General features: G+C 46.5%; 1 protein-coding gene across 1 annotated transcript; it reads right to left on the reverse strand.

Moving 5' to 3' along the window:
* Positions 1–775: 775 nt before the first annotated feature.
* LOC117839958 (uncharacterized) lies at positions 776–3,746 on the reverse strand. Its single transcript, XM_034720408.2, has 2 exons — positions 2,409–3,746; positions 776–1,170 (listed from the first exon to the last, which is right to left on the reverse strand). Exons 1-2 carry the CDS (start codon positions 3,672–3,674, stop codon positions 1,165–1,167), a joined length of 1,272 nt encoding a protein of 423 aa, XP_034576299.1. The 5' UTR covers positions 3,675–3,746; the 3' UTR covers positions 776–1,164.
* Between the last annotated feature and the right edge of the window lie 16,555 nt (positions 3,747–20,301).

Genomic DNA, 20,301 nt, shown 5'->3' on the forward strand with positions numbered 1-20,301 from the left:
ACTACGAACTTAGGAAAATCAAAATGTTCCACAGATTAGGATGGAGGGAGTACACAAGTAATACGGCAACTATTTTTTATTCGAAGTTGTCATGCTCCCCCATTTCCTCGAACTAGCCTTCCCTTTATTTTATTTTATTTTCTCATTCGAGTTCACCACAATCTTCATTAGAGCAAGTATTATGAGTCCCAGTCAGCAGGCTGTAACATGTTCCATGTCATCAGAATCCTAGCTGGAGTGGTGAGAAGAGAAGAGAGAGAAGGAAGCGGGCTGTTCACGAGTCGCCCGGCTGAATCGCGCTACCCAAGAAAACATCGCCCGCTTCCAGCCCGTCGCGAGCGCAACAGCCGCGGCTTCCTTCCTTGCTCCGATCCCCTGTGTCGCCCCGCCGCCCCCTGCAAATGGCCTCCACCGCCTGCCAAATCGCCCACACCTCCCTCCAAATTGAGTTCTGCTGTGCTCTCCCGCGCCATATCGCATCAGGCTGTTTGATTTTGTTATTGATTTATTTGATTTCCGGTCCCAATTTTTTGCGTCACCTATCCAACTTGCCTGCAGCTCTAACTCGATCTGATTGAACCGTGTTCGGCAGCTGAGCACCAAACTCCAAAGGAAGTGAAGGGCTCAATCCAATGTTATGTACTGCATCTCCGTAGTTTGTTTTTATGGGTGAAGTGCTGCATCTCTGAATCCGTAGATGCAAGTATGAACTGCATCTCTGAATTTGTAGGTGCATGAACTGCATCTCTGAATCATCATGTATGAAATTATCCCAAAAAAAAAAGAATCATCATGTATGAAATAGATATCTGAATCGTTACAGTTGCATTCCATTTCAATATGTGTAGTGGATGGATGCATGAGCTTATTTGTATTGAAGAATGGCCACAAAGATCTAACCACAGCTGATGATGTGCACATGCAAACATTAAATACTTTCATCTATAGTGCAACCATCCTTTTAGCCAACCTAGTAGCCAAGCCATTATATGAGGTGGCTGAATTATTGGCTATATATGACATGGCACTTGTATTTAGCCAACAGCAGGCTAAATTATTAGCCTTGCTCTTACGAGTTTGGCCCACCAGCGATCTTGTTATGCTTCTCAATCATTGGGCCTGCAGTTTTTAGCCTTGGAAGTCTGTCTCCTTTCAAGCTGCACTCTAAGCCTGCAGGGTAAAAAAATAGGGGTCATACATAAGCAGTGTACTGAAGGGAACAGTTGCTAACCTGAAAACTTTCAGCAAAAGCAGTTAATGTGCAGGCATATACTAAATTGTTATATCTCATCTTCTTCGCTTAACGTTAACAGAAACAATAATATAAAATAGTACTAAATATGTGATCTAAAAAATAAAAATTGGAATTAAGAGGTCTCTAAAAAGTTAATTGAATTGCCATTTCAATTTCCATCTTTGTGTCTGTCAATAAGTCAAATGTCTCATTTCTTTTACATCAATAAAGTGACATGCATAACATGACTCCTATATCGGCAAGTAAAATCTCCTATTAGCACCAAAACAGGAAAGTACAGTCTTAATTTTCCAGCCACAAGTTCCTTTCAAAAAAAAAACAAAACTACAACAAATGCTGCAACGAGCGACACAAATACACAAGTTCCTTTCAAAAAAAAAACAAAACTACAACAAATGCTGCAACGAGCAACACATTTGTGTCTTTGCTAGCCCAACCAAAAAACAATGTCAGTAATCTTGCTTTCCACCAACACGTACAGCGTTGCATGGTTATATAATTTAGTCACTAACAGAAGTTAGCAGAGTCACAAACACTGGAGCTCTGCCAATTTTTTCTGCATCTGAGCAATTGTGTTGCGTTGGTTCAAACCAACAATTCTACGACAGACATGTTTAACTTGCATTGTAAAGAGCAGCCAAGCCAACTAAGAGGATCAGAAAATAGCATAAACCATAGAAGGACTAAGACAAAGCACAAGGCCTAATATCATAACTTGCAATCATTATGCTACATACACAACTTCCTTTAAGAAAACAGAACAACTGCTGCAACAAGCAGCACAATTATGTCTTAACTAGTCTGGCCACAAAACTGAATAAGTAATCTTGCTTCCACCTACTCAGTATGCCGTTGCATGGTTTTATAACACCATGATGGGTGAGAATAACTAACAGAAGTTAAAGTAACCAACACTGCACCCTTGGCGATCATCTTTGCATCCAAGCTATTTTGCTGCACTGATTCAAACCAATATTTCTACCACTGATAAGCTCAATTTACACTGTCAACTAGACAACAGAACAGCCGAGCCAACAAAGCAGATCAAAAATGTCATAACCAAAGAAGGGATTACCAGTAACAGAAAGCACAATGATAAACATCATAGATTGGATAAGAGACAGCATTGCTATACAGGGAATAAGAGACAAACCGTGCACAACTCCTTTTGGTTACATCCGTTCTTCATCAGAGGGAAGACAGGATGCCACATCAGCAATAACGGACGGACACTAACCAACTCCTTATCCTCTGGTGTCAGCTCATACACCTTCACTGCCTGCCTGCTTCTAATATCCAAGAAAACAACAGTGCCAAACATCTCCAAGAACACAAACCTGGCATTGTCCCCAACAGCGCATATCTTAACACTAGCAGTATGTCCACCCACAGAAGGCCAAGTTGCGATATCCAGATTAGCGCACACCTGACGCAAACAAATATAATCCACTAGGACCCAATTGCCTGGATTATCGCTGTCCTTCCTGCAGTGGAAGATTTGAAGCTGAGATTCTTTAACATGCATGAGATAAATTCCAGAACCGTCTCCCCGGGACAGCATGATGCAACCACCGTGCTTGTTCTCCACCCCACTGGGGAGCTCCATGAATGAGATACTCGAGGATGGAAAATCGCACACAAGAATCTTGTTGGTTGCGGACAAAATGTAGAATTTCTCATTACTGAAGAGCATAACCCTCGATCTCCGTGGCGATAAAGCGAGCTGCGCCGCCGCTGAGGCTCTGACAACCCAATTCATGTCCTGCAACTCGTACAGGTACACGTTGGTCTGCAGCTCGCTGTACCCCATCACCACGCAGAAGTAGGAGCCGCCGTCACCATCGTCGGGGAGGAACTCACAGTACTGGTAGATGACGCACTCGTCGTCGTTGGCGAGCTGGATCGGCGGCGGCGGTGGGGGCGGCGGGACCACGGTCGTGTCCCCCGCGGGGGACAGCGGGCTGCAGACCTGGTGCGTGGAGTCGTTGCGGTCGTCGAAGGTGGTGACGAGGAGGCGGTCGCCGCGGCTGTCGTAGATGGACGCGGCGGAGCCCTTGAAGGCGTCGAAGAAGCCGCCGGCGCGGCGGGCGGCGCCGGCGAGCTCCGGGACCGGGCGGATCGGGAGGAACCGCAGGCGCGGGTTGGGGCCGGCGGAGGTGGAGAGGTAGGCGCCGAGGAGGCGCAGCGGGTGGAGGTCGTGGAATCGGCGGAGGAAGGCCGGATCGGAGGCGTGGCTGAGCCAGCGCCGGCAGACGAGGGCGGCGCGGAGGAGGCTGGTGGGGAGGCCGAGGCGGAGGAGGATCTCCCGCAGGAGGTCGTCGTCGCCGAGAACAGAGGAAATGGCCGCCGCGGCGGCCATCGCGGCGGCGACAGGCGGCGGCGGCGGGAGCGGGGGACGCGGCGGCCTCTCGATTTCCATTCCGTGCGGCGACGGCTTTGGGAATTCCAGGTGGGCCGGTAACTGGAGATTGGAGAAGGCTCTCACCAGTTCAGGAGCCTTCTCTGTTTCTCACCGCACCGGGCCACTGCCGCTAGACGCGGTGAATAATTTTCTTTCCTTTCTTCTCGTTTTGCTTTCTTTTTTTCTTTTTCCTTTTCTTTGTTTCTTTTGGATTTTTCCTTTTTAACTTGTTAATCATGTGGACATATTAATGTTATTTACTTTCTTTTTTTCTTTTTCTTTCCTTTTTATCCTTTTACGAATTCCTCGAAGCCTCCTATAATTTTTTTGGAGGCAACTAATTTACGGTCGGCCGTGTTATTAGCTTGCACCGTGCCATTACAGGAAAGCTTATCCACACCGGTTTCCACACTTTCCTATTCTAGTAAGCTTGTTTTCTCGCATTATTTTCTCCTCTCGTGCCTTTTTCTATGGTGCTGCCAACTCACCTAGGCCCGGCGCACATTTTCCTGGCACCACCGACCTGATTTGCCAAAACTAATCAATATTGTATAAACATCATTAAATTCTCTGTGCAGCAAATTTGATTTTCACGCAAAGAAATTCAGAATCAAACACAAATATTCATCAGGAATCATTCAACGTCAGGTGTAGTTCAGGCAACGAAAAATCAGGCAACAACACGTATCTTATTAGAACCACTAGTAGAGAATTGGCTTTCGATACGACCCCTTTTGTCCCGGTTTAAAGTTGGCCCGGGACAAAAGGGGGTGCGCCGGGGTAGGAAAAATTGGAGGGGAGCATTACTCCCGGTTGGTAATTGCAACCGGGACTAAAGGCCCCCCTTTAGTCCCGGTTGCAACGGCTAGCTGGGGGGCGTCGGTGGCGGGACCCTTTTATCCCGGTTGGAGGCACCAACCGGGCCGGTTGGTGCCTCCAACCGGGATAAAAGGGTGTCCCCTTTTGTCTCGGTTGGAGTTTTTAACCGGGATAACCGGGACTAAACTTCCAACCGGGACAAAAGGTGTTACCTTTTGTCCCGGTTGGAGTTTTTAACCGGGATAAAAACTCATCCCCCACTATATGAGACAGAGACTTTCTTCTTCCTCCAGCCCGAGCCAGTCCAGCACATTGATAGAGAGCTGAGCTTCACCTACTCTCCGGTGGTGCCAAAGCAAGGGAGGTGCTGCCCGAAGTTTTTTCCCTCATTTTCGTGGAAATTTGACTCAGCCAACACAAGTGTTGCGAAGGTTTGCTACTTCATCCTCGTGTTATGCTTTGATTTATGCTTTGGAGATGGAAAGATTATTTGCTACAATGTGATGATGAAGTAGAAAAATGGAGAGGTATTTTGAGCTAGAATGTGAGGGAGATTGATGTGTCATATATAGTATGCATTATTGCAGTGGTTTAAAAATGATGCTACCTTGTCTAGACGGTTTATCTTATCAAATTCAATATAGTTTTTTAAATCATTTCGGCGAGAATGTTCTCCGCCGAGCAGCAACGTATGTCAAGAAGGAGGTTCGATTCTACGAGAAAGAGTGGATACGGACATCGTGACCGTGTCCCCTTTTCCGTAGCATCTAACCTCTTTCATGACGAAGTGCGGTGCCGCCCAGCTGAGGACATCCTCACGAAATGAACACGGTCTTCAAGTTGAACAACTTCTGTAGTGGTAATGAAAGAATTTTTGTACATAGATGACTTCTGCTACTTGTTGAACTTGCATACCGTGTTCATTTCTGCTACGATGTTCTCCGCCGAGTAGCAATGTATGTCAAGAAGGAGGTTCGATTCTACGAGAAAGAGTGGATACGGACATCGTGACCGTGTCCCCTTTTCCGTAGCATCTAACCTCTTTCATGACGAAGTGCGGTGCCGCCCAGCTGAGGACATCCTCGCGAAATGAACACGGTTTTCAAGTTGAACAACTTCTGTAGTGGTAAGGAAAGAATTTTTGTACATAGATGACTTCTGCTACTTGTTGAACTTGCATACCGTGTTCATCTCTCCGAGGATGTTTTCCGCCGAGCAGCAACGTATGTCAAGAAGGAGGTTCGATTCTACGAGAAAGAGTGGATACGGACATCGTGACCGTGTCCCCTTTTCCGTAGCATCTAACCTCTTTCATGACGAATACCGGTGCCGCCCAGTTGAGGACATCCTCGCGAGATGATCACGGTCTTCAAGTTGAACAACTTATGCAGTGTTAAGATAATAATTTTTGTACATAGATGGCTTCTGCTACTGGAGGAAGTGGCGATGGTGGGGGCGATCGTGGTTCCTATTATGGCAAGGTTCCAATCATAGTTGGCCCTCAGCATAAGCCGAAGAAAAAGAGCGCGCTGGAAAAAGCAATGCTTCGTTTTTTGCAGCAACGTCATGAAGAAGCTGTTGCCGCGGGTCAGGAACCTCCTTTTGGTGGTCGTTATGCTCCACCCTCAGTCCCGGGTGTTTCACGTCCACTTAGTACTACCGTTTCAGGCGGCACAAATAAACCTAAGGATGAGGTTGGGTCAGCGGAACCTTCGTCTTCACCGTCCAAGGATGCTTAAAGTCCTCCTTGATAATAACCAGTGGATGGCTTGTTGTATTGTATCATGTTGTTTGGGACTTTAATTTAAATATGTGTATTTGGATCTTCATGTTGTTGTATTGTACCATGTTGTTTGGATCTTTAATCGATTTTCACGCGTAATCCATTGTCAAGTGTAATCCATTTTCATGCGTAATACGATGCAGATGGATCGGCAATGGATGTATAATGCAGACAGGCGGAGCAAGGCGTTTATTGATGGCTTGCATTATTTTCTCGAAGTGGCAAAAGCGAACAAGCCAGAGAATGGGTTCGTATGTTGTTCATGCTTCCAATGCAATAACAGGAAGGAGTATTCAAAGGATTCCTGGGGGACTATTCACAACCACTTGTTTAAATACGGTTTCATGCCTAACTATTTGGTTTGGACCAAGCACGGTGAACTAGGGGTTGTAATGGAAGATGGCGAGGAGGAGGAGGAAGACGACACCATTCCGGACTGGGTTGCAGGCCAAGCTTTTGCAGGTACTACAATGGGCGAGGCTGATGAAGATGAGTTTGCAGAAAATGACCCTACTGATGACCTTGGTCAGGTGATACGAGATGCATACAGAGATTGCGAAATTGAGAAGGAAGCAGCAAAGTTGCAGCGCATGATAGATGATCACCAAAAATTGTTGTACCCAGGTTGCCAGTAGGGCCATAAAAAACAAGGTACGACACTAGAATTTGTGCAATGGAAGACAAAAAATGGTGTGTCCGATAAGGCATTTCAGGGGATGTTGAACATTGTCAAGAAGATTCTCCCCGAGAATAATGAATTACCGTCCACAACATATGAAGCTAAACAGATTATTTGCCCTCTCGGATTGGATGTTCAGAAGATACACGCATGCCCTAATGACTGTATCCTCTATCGTGGTGATGAATACGAGAAATTGGATGCTTGTCTCGTCTGCGAAGCCCTGCGGTATAAGATCAGGCGAGATGATCCTGGTGATGTCGAGGGGCAGTCTCCCAAGAAAAGAGTTCCCGCGAAGGTGATGTGGTATTTCCCTATAATACCACGCTTGAAGCGCTTGTTCAGGAACAAGGCGAATGCTAAGTTGATGCGATGGCACAAAGAAGACCGTAAGGAAGATGAGATGCTGAGACACCCCGCAGATGGGGCACAGTGGAGATCAATTGATAGAACATTCTCAGACTTTGAAAGTGAAGCAAGGAACATATGGTTTGGTTTAAGCACTGATGGATTCAATCCATTCGGTGAGTTGAGTAGTGGCCATAGTACTTAGCCTATGACCCTTTGTATGTTCAACCTTCCTCCTTGGCTGTGCATGAAGCGGAAGTTCATTATGATGCCGGCGCTTATCCAAGGCCCAAAACAACCCGGCAACGACATTGACGTGTACCTAAGGCCGTTGGTTGATGACCTTTTACAGCTCTGGAAGGAAGAAGGTGTACGTGTGTGGGATGAGGATTGACAAGAGATCTTTAATCTACGAGCACTGTTGTTCGTAACCATTAACGATTGGCCTGCATTGAGTAACCTTTCAGGACAGACAAATAAGGGATATCGGGCATGCACCCACTGTTTAGACGACACAGACAGCATGTACTTGAAGCACTGTAAGAAGGTCGTCTATATGGGTCATCGTCGATTTCTCCCTGCTCACCACCAGCTGAGAAAGAGCGGGATGCATTTCAAAGGGGCGCCAGACCATCGTAAAAAACCTGCACACCGTAATGGAAAGCGTGTGTTCGAGATGATGAAGGATGTATATGTAGTCTTCGGAAAGGGACTTGGTAGCCAACCTGTTCCGAACGACGATAACGGACATGCACCCATGTGGAAGAAAAAGTCAATATTTTGGGAGCTACCTTATTGGGAAATCCTAGAGGTTCGCAACGCAATAGACGTGATGCACCTGACGAAGAATCTTTGCGTGAACGTGCTAGGCTTCATGGGTGTTTATGGAACCTCAAAAGATACATTGGAAGCACGACAGGACCTGAAAGCCATGGGGCAACGAGATGACCTACATCCGGAAAAGAGAGATAATGGACAGCACTACTTACGTCCTGCCAGTTACACTCTCAGCAAGGAAGAGAAGGATAGCATGTTTGAATGCTTGAATAGTATGAAGGTCCCGTCTGGGTACTACTCGAATATAAAGGGAATAATAAATATGAAACAAAAGAAGTTTACAAATCTCAAGGCTCATGACTGCCACATGTTGATGACCCAGTTGCTTCCGGTTGCACTGAGGGGTGTTCTACCAGAAAATGTCCGGTTGCCGCTCGTAAAGCTATGCGCGTTTCTCAATGCGATTTCGCAGAAGGCAATCGATCCATCCAAGCTATCAAAGCTACAGAACGATGTGGTGCAATGTCTTGTCAGTTTTGAGTTGTTATTTCCACCATCCTTCTTCAATATTATGACGCACTTACTGGTTCACCTAGTAAAAGAGATTGGTATTCTCGGACCTGTATACCTGCACAATATGTGGCCTTTCGAGAGGTTCATGGCAGTCCTAAAAAACTATGTTCTTAATCGTGCCCCGTCCAGAAGGAAGCATCGCCAAGGGATATGGAACAGAGGAGGTGATCGAGTTTTGTGTTGATTTTATTGATTCAATTGACTCGATTGGGGTTCCAACTTCACGCCACGAGGGGAGGCTCCGAGGAATGGGCACCCTTGGAAGGAAATCAAGTTTGAGCAATGATACTGATTTGTTCGACAAGGCACACTACACTGTTCTACAACAGTCATCCTTTGTGTCTCCGTATATCGAGCAGCACAGGCAGATGGTAGCTTCCAAAAACCCGACCAAATCTGATGCTTGGCTTACCCGTTATCACATGGAAACTTTTCCCTCCTGGTTGCGCCAACAACTTATGGGTAACTCTGAGATTCACCCACAGCTTGCCTGGTTAGCCAGGGGACCTGCTACCACAATCGTCAAATTCCAAGGCTATGAGATAAATGGTTACACATTTACACGAGAGCTCAGGACCAGAAAAGCACGAACCAGAATAGTGGTGTCCGCATAGATGCCATGGACAGAAATAATAGCAAGGAGTCGTATTATGGTTTCATACAGGAGATATGGGAACTCGAATACGGACCGCTGTACATCCCTCTATTTCTTTGCAATTGTGTGAAGCTAACTGCCGTCACCAAAGATCAGTACGGAATGACAATAGTAGATCTGAGCAAGACTGGATACAGTGATGACCCATTCGTACTTGCCAGTGATGTGCATCAGGTGTTCTATGTGAAGGACATGTGCAGCAAACCCAAGAGGAATCCAGAAGAGACATGGGAGCCAAAGTGCCACATAGTTCTTCTAGGTAAAAGAAAAATCGTGGGAGTCGAGGATAAAACAGACCAATCAGATGATTATGATCAGTTTGATGGCATGCCTCCATTCGCCATTGAAGTTGATCCAAGCATCCTGCTATCCAAAGAAGAGGCTCCGTACTTACGCCGCGATCATGATCAAGGAACTTTCGTGAAGAAGAAATTTTACAACGTTGTATTGTAATGCGTTAAATATACATGACCTTTGTGTATTAATTGATACAATTTGTAATTTACCCTATGTATGATTTCATGTGTTATTAAATTTGGTAGGTGAAGATTTTTTAGATAAACATGAACATTGTTAACCACATACTAACATGGATTTTTCTGCGCATTGAAATAATTTAATTGAATAATTTCTTGATCACAGCAATGCAGTAAAATAAATATTTTACAGGCTAAATGAACTGGTATAGAATTAATGATTAATTCATACTTATTGTCAATTTACTCGTTAATTAAATATATTTTTGCATGTACAAAATCTGTGAAGGTTTTGTTTTTCATCCTGAAATGCAGTGAAAAGGTAAAATAAAATCCATTTCCAAAAAACAGGCAGGAGAAGAAAAATAGGAAAAAAGACCTTTTGTCTCGGGTGCTAACAGCAACCGGGAAAAAAGGCCCCCCTTTTATCCCGGTTGCAAACGGCAACCGGGATAAAAGGGTACGTTTCGTCTCCCACCCGAACGTACCCTTTTATCCCGGGTCCCGTCACCAACCGGGATAAAAGGCCCCCCCCCCCTTTTATCCCGGTTGGTGACGGGACCCGGGACAAAAGGCCCTTTTGTCCCGGGTGCCATTACGAACCGGGATAAAAGGGGGGGGGGGTTAAAAGGCACTGTACTCCCTTCTACCCCCCGCCAGTTACACACTTAGCCAAATTTTCGCTAAGTCCCGCGCGTTCTCCGCCGTCGCCGCCCGTCCGCCTCCCTCACCGGCCGCCGCCGCCGTCGTCCCCCATTGCGCCGTCGACGTCCCCCATTGCGCCGTCGTCGTCCCCCGGCCGGCCCGCCTCGATCCCCTCCTCGTCCGTCGACGCGCCCGGCCCCCGGCCACCTCGTCGCCTCCGGCCACCGGCTCCACATCCTCGTCGCCGGCTCCATCCTCGTCGCCCCTCGTCGCCGTCTCGTCGCCGTCCCGCCTACGCCGCCGTCATCATCGTCGCCTCGGCCGCCGTCGTCCTCGTCGCCTCGGCAGCTGCCGAACTCGCCGCCCCGGCCGCCGCCGTCCCGCCGCCCCGGCCGCTGCCCCGCGCGCGAGAGGTTCGCTGCCGCGCCGGCCGGCAGCGCCGCCGGGAGGGTTTTCTTTTTAAGTTAGAAAATTAAGTTTTATTTTTAGATAGATTTCTAATTTTGTTAAGTTAGATTTTTAGATTTCTAATTTTGTTAAGTTAGATTTTTAGATTTCTAGTTAGTTTGTTAAGTTAGATTTCTAGTTAGTTTGTTAAGTTAGATTTCTAGTTAGTTTGTTAAGTTAGAGTTGATACAGAGAAAATGAAGTTAGAAATTCGTAGGATGCACCGCCGTCCCTCCGCCGTCCCGTCGCCGTGATCGCCGCCGTCCCGCCGCCCGTCAAAACCTAGTTCCGGTGAACCGTCCCCACCTCCGCCGTACCGTCACCGCCTCCTCCGTCCCGTCACCGCCCGTGGTTCCGGTGAACCGTCCCCGCCTCCGCTGTATCGCCGCCGTGACCGCCGCCGTCCCGCCTCCGCCGCCCTGATCGCCGCCATCACAACCTAGGCACCGCACGTGGATATTGTTACAAATTCGTAGAAATTCGTCAAAATTCGTAGAAATTCGTCAAAATTCGTAGAAATTTGTAGAAATTCATAGAAATTCGTAGAAATTTGTAGAAATTCATACAAATTCGTAGAAATTCGTAGAAATTCGTAGAAATTCGTAGAAATTCGTAGAAATTCGTAGAAATTTGTAGAAATTTGTAGAAATTTGTAGAAATTCATAGAAATTCATAGAAATTTGTAGAAATTTGTAGAAATTCGTCAAAATTCATAGAAATTTGTATAAATTTTCTGGACTTTGTACGATTCATGTTATTTTATGATTTCATTATATACATGTATGATTCCAGACTTTGTAGGACTTTGTACAAATTTGTAGTAAGGCGATTTCTATGACTGTCATGTATGATTCCATGTATGTTTCCATCAATAGTTGAAATGGCAGACAATGATACCGCAAGGTATATCATGGAGCAGATAATCGCTGGTGATGGTAGTGGCGACAACGTTCCACTATCATACACGGATGAAGAGGGCACCCAGGCGGACATGTTCCTCAACATGTCCGCCGATGGGAATGAAGAGCAACAGCCGCAGCAACAACTTGCCGTGGCGGAAGGTTCCGGCGAGGTATATATAACGATTCTTGTATTGTTTCACGCCACCATTACTACTACGTACTAATTAACGAATCTTGAATTGTTAGCCCTCCGGATCGACACAAGGGCAGAAGACCCGAGGTCGTACAAAGGTGATGGAAGGGAGGCTTGTCATCACCGAAGTTACAGAAGAGGGCAGGCCGGTTGCTCCCGAGAAAGTAGCAAAGAAGTACGTTAGTCAAATCGGGGCAATCGTCCGGGACAACGTGCCTATCAGCATTAGAGAATGGAAGGGCAGAAGCGATAATCCGTACGTCCTTCCAGAGACAGAAAAGAATATGCTGTGGGAAGACGTGAAGAGACATTTCACATTCCCCGAAGGATATAGCGAGAAGGATGTCAAAGCGTGGACGCTTAAGAAGATGGCTACTCAATTCCAGACATTCAAGAAGATGCTGGACACCCACTACATCAAGAAGGGCAAAACTCCAGACTTCAACGCGTGGCCAAAGTTGAGGGACCACTGGGATGCATTTGTTGAATACAAGAGGAGTGAAGAAGGTGTGAAAAAGATCACGACCAACACAGCAAATGCTAGTCAGAAGGGCTACCACCATCATTTGGGGCGAGGTGGGTATGGCTCAACAATTCCCAAGTGGAGGAAGATGGAACAAGATCTGATCGAATGAGGAATCGTACCTGCAACTATTGAATGGCCCGAACGATCAAAAAATTGGTACTACGCTCATGGAGGCTCCCTAAGCCAAGAGGATGGGACGTTGATTTTCAATGACACAATACGTGAGAAGGCCGAACATCTCATGAAGAACATTGAAGATTCCAAGGCTGGGAGGTTGAAGGTGGACCGAGAAAATGATGAGGTCACATTGGCCCTCGGTAATCCAGAGCACCCAGGACGTTGCCGAGGGTTCGGGGTAGTTCCGTGGAAGTTCGCTTTCCGAGGCGACAGCGCCTCTTACAGAAGCCGGAAGCGAAGAAAGGAACAGATCGAGGAGAGCTGGCGGCATATGCTAGAACAAAGAATGATGGATGAAATCAATCGGCGGGTGGCCGACGCAGTTGCGGAGTTGGCCCAATCTGGAGCACTGCCGAATCATAACACCGCCAGCCCTTCTCAACGCCTCGGGAGCAGTTGTGCTTCTACAGGGGTCCCCGATGCGCAGACGCCCAGGTTACCCGTGGAGGAGCAACGGTTCCCCGTGGATGCCATCACGCAACGGACCTCATGTGAGTTGCATGCACCGGTCGGCAACCTCACTATTAAGGTATACTTATACATAATATTTATGCAATCTTGTCAATTGATCCAGGCCTCGAGATCGGAGTTCAACTTGTTTACTTCTGCTATATGTACAGGTAGCATACGGGAGTGCGTTAGCAACCCTGGCAGGGCAGAGCAGTCATGGCATGGACATTCCAACAGGCTACGCCAGCGTCTGCGTCGAGCAAATAGTTGATCCCCAGTATGAAGGTCTAGAGCTCGACTTCCCGGGAGGCGACGGGGAAAAGACATTGGCAGATGCGCTTCATGGGATCATTCTATGGAAGAAACACTACATCATTATTCCCAGCACGGAGCCATCTCCTCAGACCTCAAGACCGCTCCCCGTAGATCCCCAGCAGCGACCTTCTCCTCATACCTCGAGACCGGCATCTCCTGCTCCAGGACCGTCCCTTCCATCTATATCAAGGTCTCCTTCTCCACCATATCCTGGTGCTGGGAGCAACGACGACAATAACAACACCCCTCCCCGATCACTGTCGCCGGCACCAAGAGCGGCCCCTTTGAAGGAACCTGCAGCACCACTAAAGAAGTCACGAGCACCGCCTCCCAAGCAAAGACAGAGAAACAAGAAAACAAAGGAGCCTGAAGTGACTCGTAAGGAACGCTGGGAGGCAATGTCTCATGAAGAACAGTGGGCAGAAATCCAACGAGAGGCCAGTGAGTGGTTCAAGAAACAAGCCGAATTAAAAAAGGCAAGGGAGATGGAGCCACCGCCAGTAAGTCAGCGAGATTTAAACTTTTTTATCAGGATGGAAGAAGGAGCCAAGAAAAGGATACCACTCTTGTCAAACTATGAACGGGCTCTAGTAAAGGCTGATGAAAAGGATAAAAGGAAAGGAAAATCATCCTCCAGCGGTCCAGTCCCCGACCTCAGCCATTTATCAAAAAAAGATGCTCAACGGGTAAAAGCAATGCCCTTGGATCAACAAGCAAATGTATTGAAGTTCATGGAAGAAACAGGTCTGGGACTTGATGAATGCATAGGGCAAGTTGAGACGCCAACTGCACCGCCCCCTGAGCTGAAGTGGCCTTATGAGCTAGGCAAACCTCTAGTAAAGCCTTCATTGGTACGGAAGCAATCAACAAAGATGTACGAATTCCATCAATGGTACATGATGGCATTCGCCGACTCGAGGGAGATGATCGGCATGAAGGTAAAACCGATAGATTTTCACGGTGAAGGGGAGAAAGTGCTGTGGCTAGACTTCAAGGATATATACGAAGTGTACCATCATGATGCCCTGGACGTCTCTCTGATTAGCGCTTGGATTCTGTAAGTGTCCGTTTATCTCTACATGTAAATTTTGGCGTGCGTCACCGTACTAACTTCATCTTCCATTTCATGTAGGATGCTAATTCAGACATGCCGCCGAGATGCGTACCTACATATAGGCTTCATGGATCCATCTGTAGTTAACCAACAACAGATACAATTAGCGCCAGAAAAAACCTTTGCGGAAATATACAATTTCCTACACAAACAAACATTCAAGGATTTCATACTACTTCCATACAACTTCAAGTAAGTGTGTGTATACCGTCTACTTTCGATGTCTTTTTCCTTATCTCTACATGTTAGTTAGCTCTAATATGCATGAACATTTTACGCACGCAGCTTCCACTGGATCCTTATTATAATTGAGCCTGAAAGAAGCCACGTCACTGTCTTTGATTCGTTAAGGAAAGATCCGGTGGACTACCAAGAATTGCAAGACATGCTAGGCTTGTAATAATTCTGGACCTTTATCTCTATGCAAAAATTTATTTCCTAAATTTTATCCCTGTTACACTATGTCATTCATTATTCTAATCCGCAGCGCATGGAAACAATTCATAAGGACACACAAAAGTCCATTCAAAGAAAATCTTACATGGAAGACAGACTTCCCGGTACGTATGCAGTCTGCACATTTATTACATTGTATAACACGAATATTTCATAACTTATTTTTTTCCGCACTGAAGTGCTTAAGACAGGAACCCGGGAATAATCTATGTGGCTACTACATCTGTGAGCACATGCACAGTTTTTTGGGACCCAAGGGACCGAAGATGACGCCGCACAACTTTAAAGTACGTAAAATAAATATATTACTAGTTAATTATTTTCTAGCTCCTTATATGTATTTGTTCATGTAACATTCACAAATTTCCAAATTATAGATGTTAAATATTCAACAAGGACTCTTGAAGGAAGAAAGAGTAGCGGCAATATGTGAAGGTCTCATTGGATTCATAATGGACGAGGTGGTAAATCCAAAAGGAGAATTTTATTATGATGGACGACAATTAGACACTCCGATCAGCAACACCACGACGGGAATATTGTAGGAAGATACTTTGATTTATTTGTATATATAATACGCGCTAATTATGATCGATTTGTACTAAGCTAGTTGAATTGTGTATATGAATTGTGTATAAGGATTGTGTATATATATAGTAATTGTATAATTACAAATCCCATTCGTTTAAATACTAGTTGATTTCGTTCTAAAAAAATCTCAACTACAAGGTTAACAAATTAAAAGGGCCGCGGTACTACGTATACGTGATGCATGCATGAAAAATTCAGGCGTCAGGCAGTGCCATGCAGGGCGCCATTTAGTCCCGGTTGGAATCCAGCCGGGACTAAAGGGGACCCCTTTAGTCCCGGTTGCTTTTACCAACCGGGACTAAAGGGGGACCTTTACTCCCGGTTAAAAGACCCGGGAGTAAAGACCCCCCCCCCTTTTGTCCCGGTTGGTTTATCCCGGATGGATATCCGAGAGATATGCACCCTACCAACCGGGACTAAAGGCCAATTCTCTACCAGTGAACACAAACACTAGACCCAAAAAAAAACAGCATGGGGCATCTCAGCACACCATCTCAAAAAGAACAGCATCATCACGCATTTTCAACCATAAAGGAACTATCATCTAAACATACAAGAAATAAGTCTTCATGCCCCATCCCCTAGCACCAAGCAAGAATTGATGCCGGCGGAGACGGCGAGGAAGGTCCCGTAGAGGAGGCGGAGCATGAGGGCGACAACAGCGAGGATGAGCAAATGCAGTGGCCACTACCACTGCAACTTACAGTCCGAGCTGGGCGGAGCATTCCGCGATGGCGAGGGCTCCATGACGTGGATCTGGCAGTGAAGGCCATGAATCTAATCGGCGGAAGAGAGAGAACGGGGAGCAGAAGCAAACGGGCTAGTGTTTCTAGTGGCGCTGAGGCGAGGAGGGGTGAAAAGTCACCACATGTGAGCCTCCGATGCATAGAGCCGGCCGTTCTGGAAAAAAAATACGACCGGCCTAAAACTAGTCTTTACCTAATTTTTTACCTAGCTTATATAATTTTTTTTCTTTCTTTTCTTCTATTTTTTTCCTATTTCTTTTCCTTCCTCCTTTTATATTTATTTTTATATTTCTATTTTTATCCATATAATCCTGTTGTTTATATTTTATGTTTCTTTGGGCTCTTCTGTTTATTTTTATCTTTATTTCCTTTGGTATGTTTTTCCTTTTTGCTCCTTGTCTTATTCATGTTTCTTCCTTTTAACGGATTATAATTTGTGTTTTAGTTATTTATTTTTATCAGTTATAAGATTTCTTCTATGTCAACAATTTATTTGCTCGAATCATTTTTCTATAAATTTGTACAATTTGTTCCTCCAGGTGTACCAATATTTTTTTCAGCGTGTTTGTATCGGGCTGCAGCGGAGGGTTCCCCATTCTCGCCGCCGTGTGCCCGTCGCCGTCGGACCCCAACTTGGTCTACTTCGCCCTGAATCAGAGCACCTTTGATGCCAATGTCCACGAGCGCAGGGTCGTGCACGTCGTGCACGACGGGCACTGGTGAACAATCCAACGCTCGTGGAAGAAGCCACAGGCCGCTACCTCCTACCTTGGCACCTGCTACCTGCGGTTTGCCCCAGGTGCCACATGCCTGCATATTTCTTTTTTTTCTAGAATACGCAGGAGAGCTGCGTATCATTCAATTAAAAGGAAAGGAAATAGTATTTTCTTACAACACGGGCCATCACCGGGCTCACGCACACGGGTTTTTAGAAATAGTCAATTACATTAGGAAACCTCCACATCCAATATTTATCGGGCGGTGTAGCCATTCTAAACCGTTTCCTAGGATCTAGACGCCATCGGCGGTGGAGCCGAAGGTCCATCCAGTCGTCGCCAAGCATCTGGCACCTGCAGCCAGCCAATTTGCCGCTTCTTCGTGTATGGCAATGAGCAGTTCCTGTGGTGATCTCTCCCTGGCCGTGTCAAATGTCCTGTTGTTTCTCTCTTTCCATACCGCCCATGAGCACATCATAACGGTGGAATCAAGTCCCTTGGCCCTTTGTCTTGGCAGCCTGCTTCTTTTCAGTGGCTACCATTCAAGCAAAGATGTATGTCCTGCCGTTAGTATTATTGGAAAGTTGAGCTGCAGGTCTAATCGAGCCCAAATCTGTTGGGTGTAGCTACACTGCACAAAATAGATGAGTGGTGGATTCGGACATCTGGCCACATAAGGCGCACCCATCTGAGTTTTGCAGGCCATGCCATTTGCGCCATTCTACCGTCCAGAGTCGATTCCGAACTGCCAGCCAGGTAAAGAACTTGACCTTTAGGGGAGCCCAGGTCCCCATATGAACTTGTATTCTGGCCAATTCATCGATGCAACGAAGTAAGCTTGGTATGCGGAGCTCGCAGAGTAGACGCCGGAGCTCTCCCAATGCCAAGTCACACGATCCTCTATGCCTGGCTGCAACTGGATGTTGGTAAGGGCATGCCAAAGATGTACATATTGGGATAATGCCTTTACTGTAGCTCGTCCGACAACATCCTGTATCCATCTTTTATCGGTGAGAGCCTCGGCGACAGTTCTTTCTCTTCTTACTCGCGGTGTCACCATGAGGCAAAGGTCTGCAGCCAGTGTACATGGTGAGAGATCATTGAGCCAGGGGTCGCTCCAGAAGAGTGCCCGGTGCCCATCTCCCAGTTGAACCTGTATGGACAATTGGAACATCTTGCGTAGAGCATCATCTTTGTCAAATCCTGCAAAGAGGTATTTCCATGGTCGAGCATCATCTGTTCTCTTGAACCACAGCCAGCGTAATTTGAGTGCCATAGATGCAACTTTAAGGTCTGTAATACCTAGACCGCCCAAGTTGAACAGTCTGCAGGCAATTGGCCATGCAACAGCGCAGGTTCCCCCTTTTGCATTTTCTTTCCCAACCCAGAGGAAGCCTTTTTCTTCTCTTGTCAATCTGTTGGAGGACCCAATCTGGCACATCTAAGGAGAGAATGGTGTGGGTGCAAACTGCTGTCATTACCGCTTTTACCATAGTTAGTCTGCCACCTTTGTTCATCAAATGTGCTTTCCAGGTTGGTATCTTGCTAGCCACCTTGTCAATCAGGTATTGGAAATGCGCCCTCCTCAACCTTGTGACTGAAAGCGGCAGTCCCAGGTATTGTATTGGGAAGTTAGTAACTTGTGTAGGGAAAAGACTCGTGACCCTATTGATCTATGCTTCAGAACACGATATCGGTGCAATGACACTCTTCTGGAAGTTGATTTCGAACCCAGATGCACAACCGAAGAAGTTGAGGATCTCCTTGATCGTTATCATGTCCTGAGCTGTTGGTGCTGCAAAGATTACAACATCATCGGCGTATAGAGAGCATTGATGGTGGATGCCCCTGTCAGCCGGTGGAGAAAGAACTCCTTGCTGAACGGCATACCTGAGGAGCCTATGCAGCACATCCATCACGAGAATGAATAGCATGGGGGATAGGGGATCGCCCTGTCGTACCCCACGTGCATTATGAATTATTCTTCCCGGTGTGCCATTTAAGAAAACTTTTGTCGATGCCGTGGACAAGAGTATAGAGATCTAGTCCCGCCATTTTTCTCCAAACCCCCTCGCCTGGAGCACCTGTATCAGGAATGGCCAGCATACTGTATCAAATGCTTTTGATATGTCCAATTTGATTAGGAGGCTTGGTTTCCTCTTCTTGTACAAAGTCTTGGCCGCCAGTTCTACGAATTTGAAATTTTCATGTATGGAGCGGTTTTTCACAAATGCACTTTGGTTAACATCCACAAGTCTATGCAGTTCTGGTGCCAGTCTGTTAGACAGCAACTTGGCCACCAGCTTAGCAAAGCTGTGCACCAGACTTATGGGTCTGTAGTCCGCCGGCGAGGTGGCGTCTTGCCGTTTGGGTATGAGGGTGATCAGCGCTGTATTGAGGTGACCAAATTGTGCACATGTTCTCCTATGAAACGCGTTGAAGGCGGCTATTATGTCAGCCTTGATAATTGGCCAGGCTGCTCTGTAAAATTCAGATGTGAATCCATCTGGCCCAGGTGCTCGTTCATTTGGCAGTTCTTTGATTGTGTCCCATATGTCCTTTTCCGAGAACGGTGCATCCAAATGGATGTGCTCATTCTAAAAAATTATGAACGGATTTCCTAGGGTTTTGGACAAGCAGCATGACGGCTAGGTTTGGACGATAATTTGAGATTTGGATGGGCGGCACTACGTCTAAATGGGGTTAAAGATTAGGGTTTTGGTTGGGTATTATAACGACTAGGTTGGGATGATATTTGGGGGTTTAACTTGGGTAGCAAATGGCTACGTGATGGAATGGACCAGAGACTTTGGAGTAGACACTTAATGGGTCAGTAGGGTTTTGTGGATTGATACTTGAGAGCTAGTGCGACAGTTGGTCTGTTCCGGTACTAGGGGATAGCACACATGGCAACATATGCAGTCAGGCAAGATCAAGCAAAACTGAGGAAAGGCGAAGGATAGAAAGTGATGAACGAAACCCCAATCCGATGTATCCCAAGTTCCCAACACACAAGACCCATGTTGAGAAAAGCTAGCTCTGAATACCAATTGTCACAACCCCGAGGCCACCGGCGGTGAGGATCGGGACATGAGGAGGATAACAAGATCTTACCAGATAAATTCTCCCGTGGCCCTGGTGGGATCGCCTAGACATGAGACGGTTGCCACCAAGGATGACCAGGAAAGGGGAAAACTCCCGATTCAATTTTTGATTCGATTTCTGATTTTCTGATTTGCGCCTCCCCTCTCATGTGA

Source organism: Setaria viridis, chromosome 1 (genome assembly GCF_005286985.2).
Source record: "Setaria viridis chromosome 1, Setaria_viridis_v4.0, whole genome shotgun sequence".
NCBI lineage: Eukaryota > Viridiplantae > Streptophyta > Magnoliopsida > Poales > Poaceae > Setaria > Setaria viridis.

What these genes read in the sequence shown, in the direction of transcription:
- LOC117839958 (XM_034720408.2), bottom strand. Translation starts at nt 3,674, where the DNA reads ATGGAAATCGAGAGGCCGCCGCGTCCCCCGCTCCCGCCGCCGCCGCCT.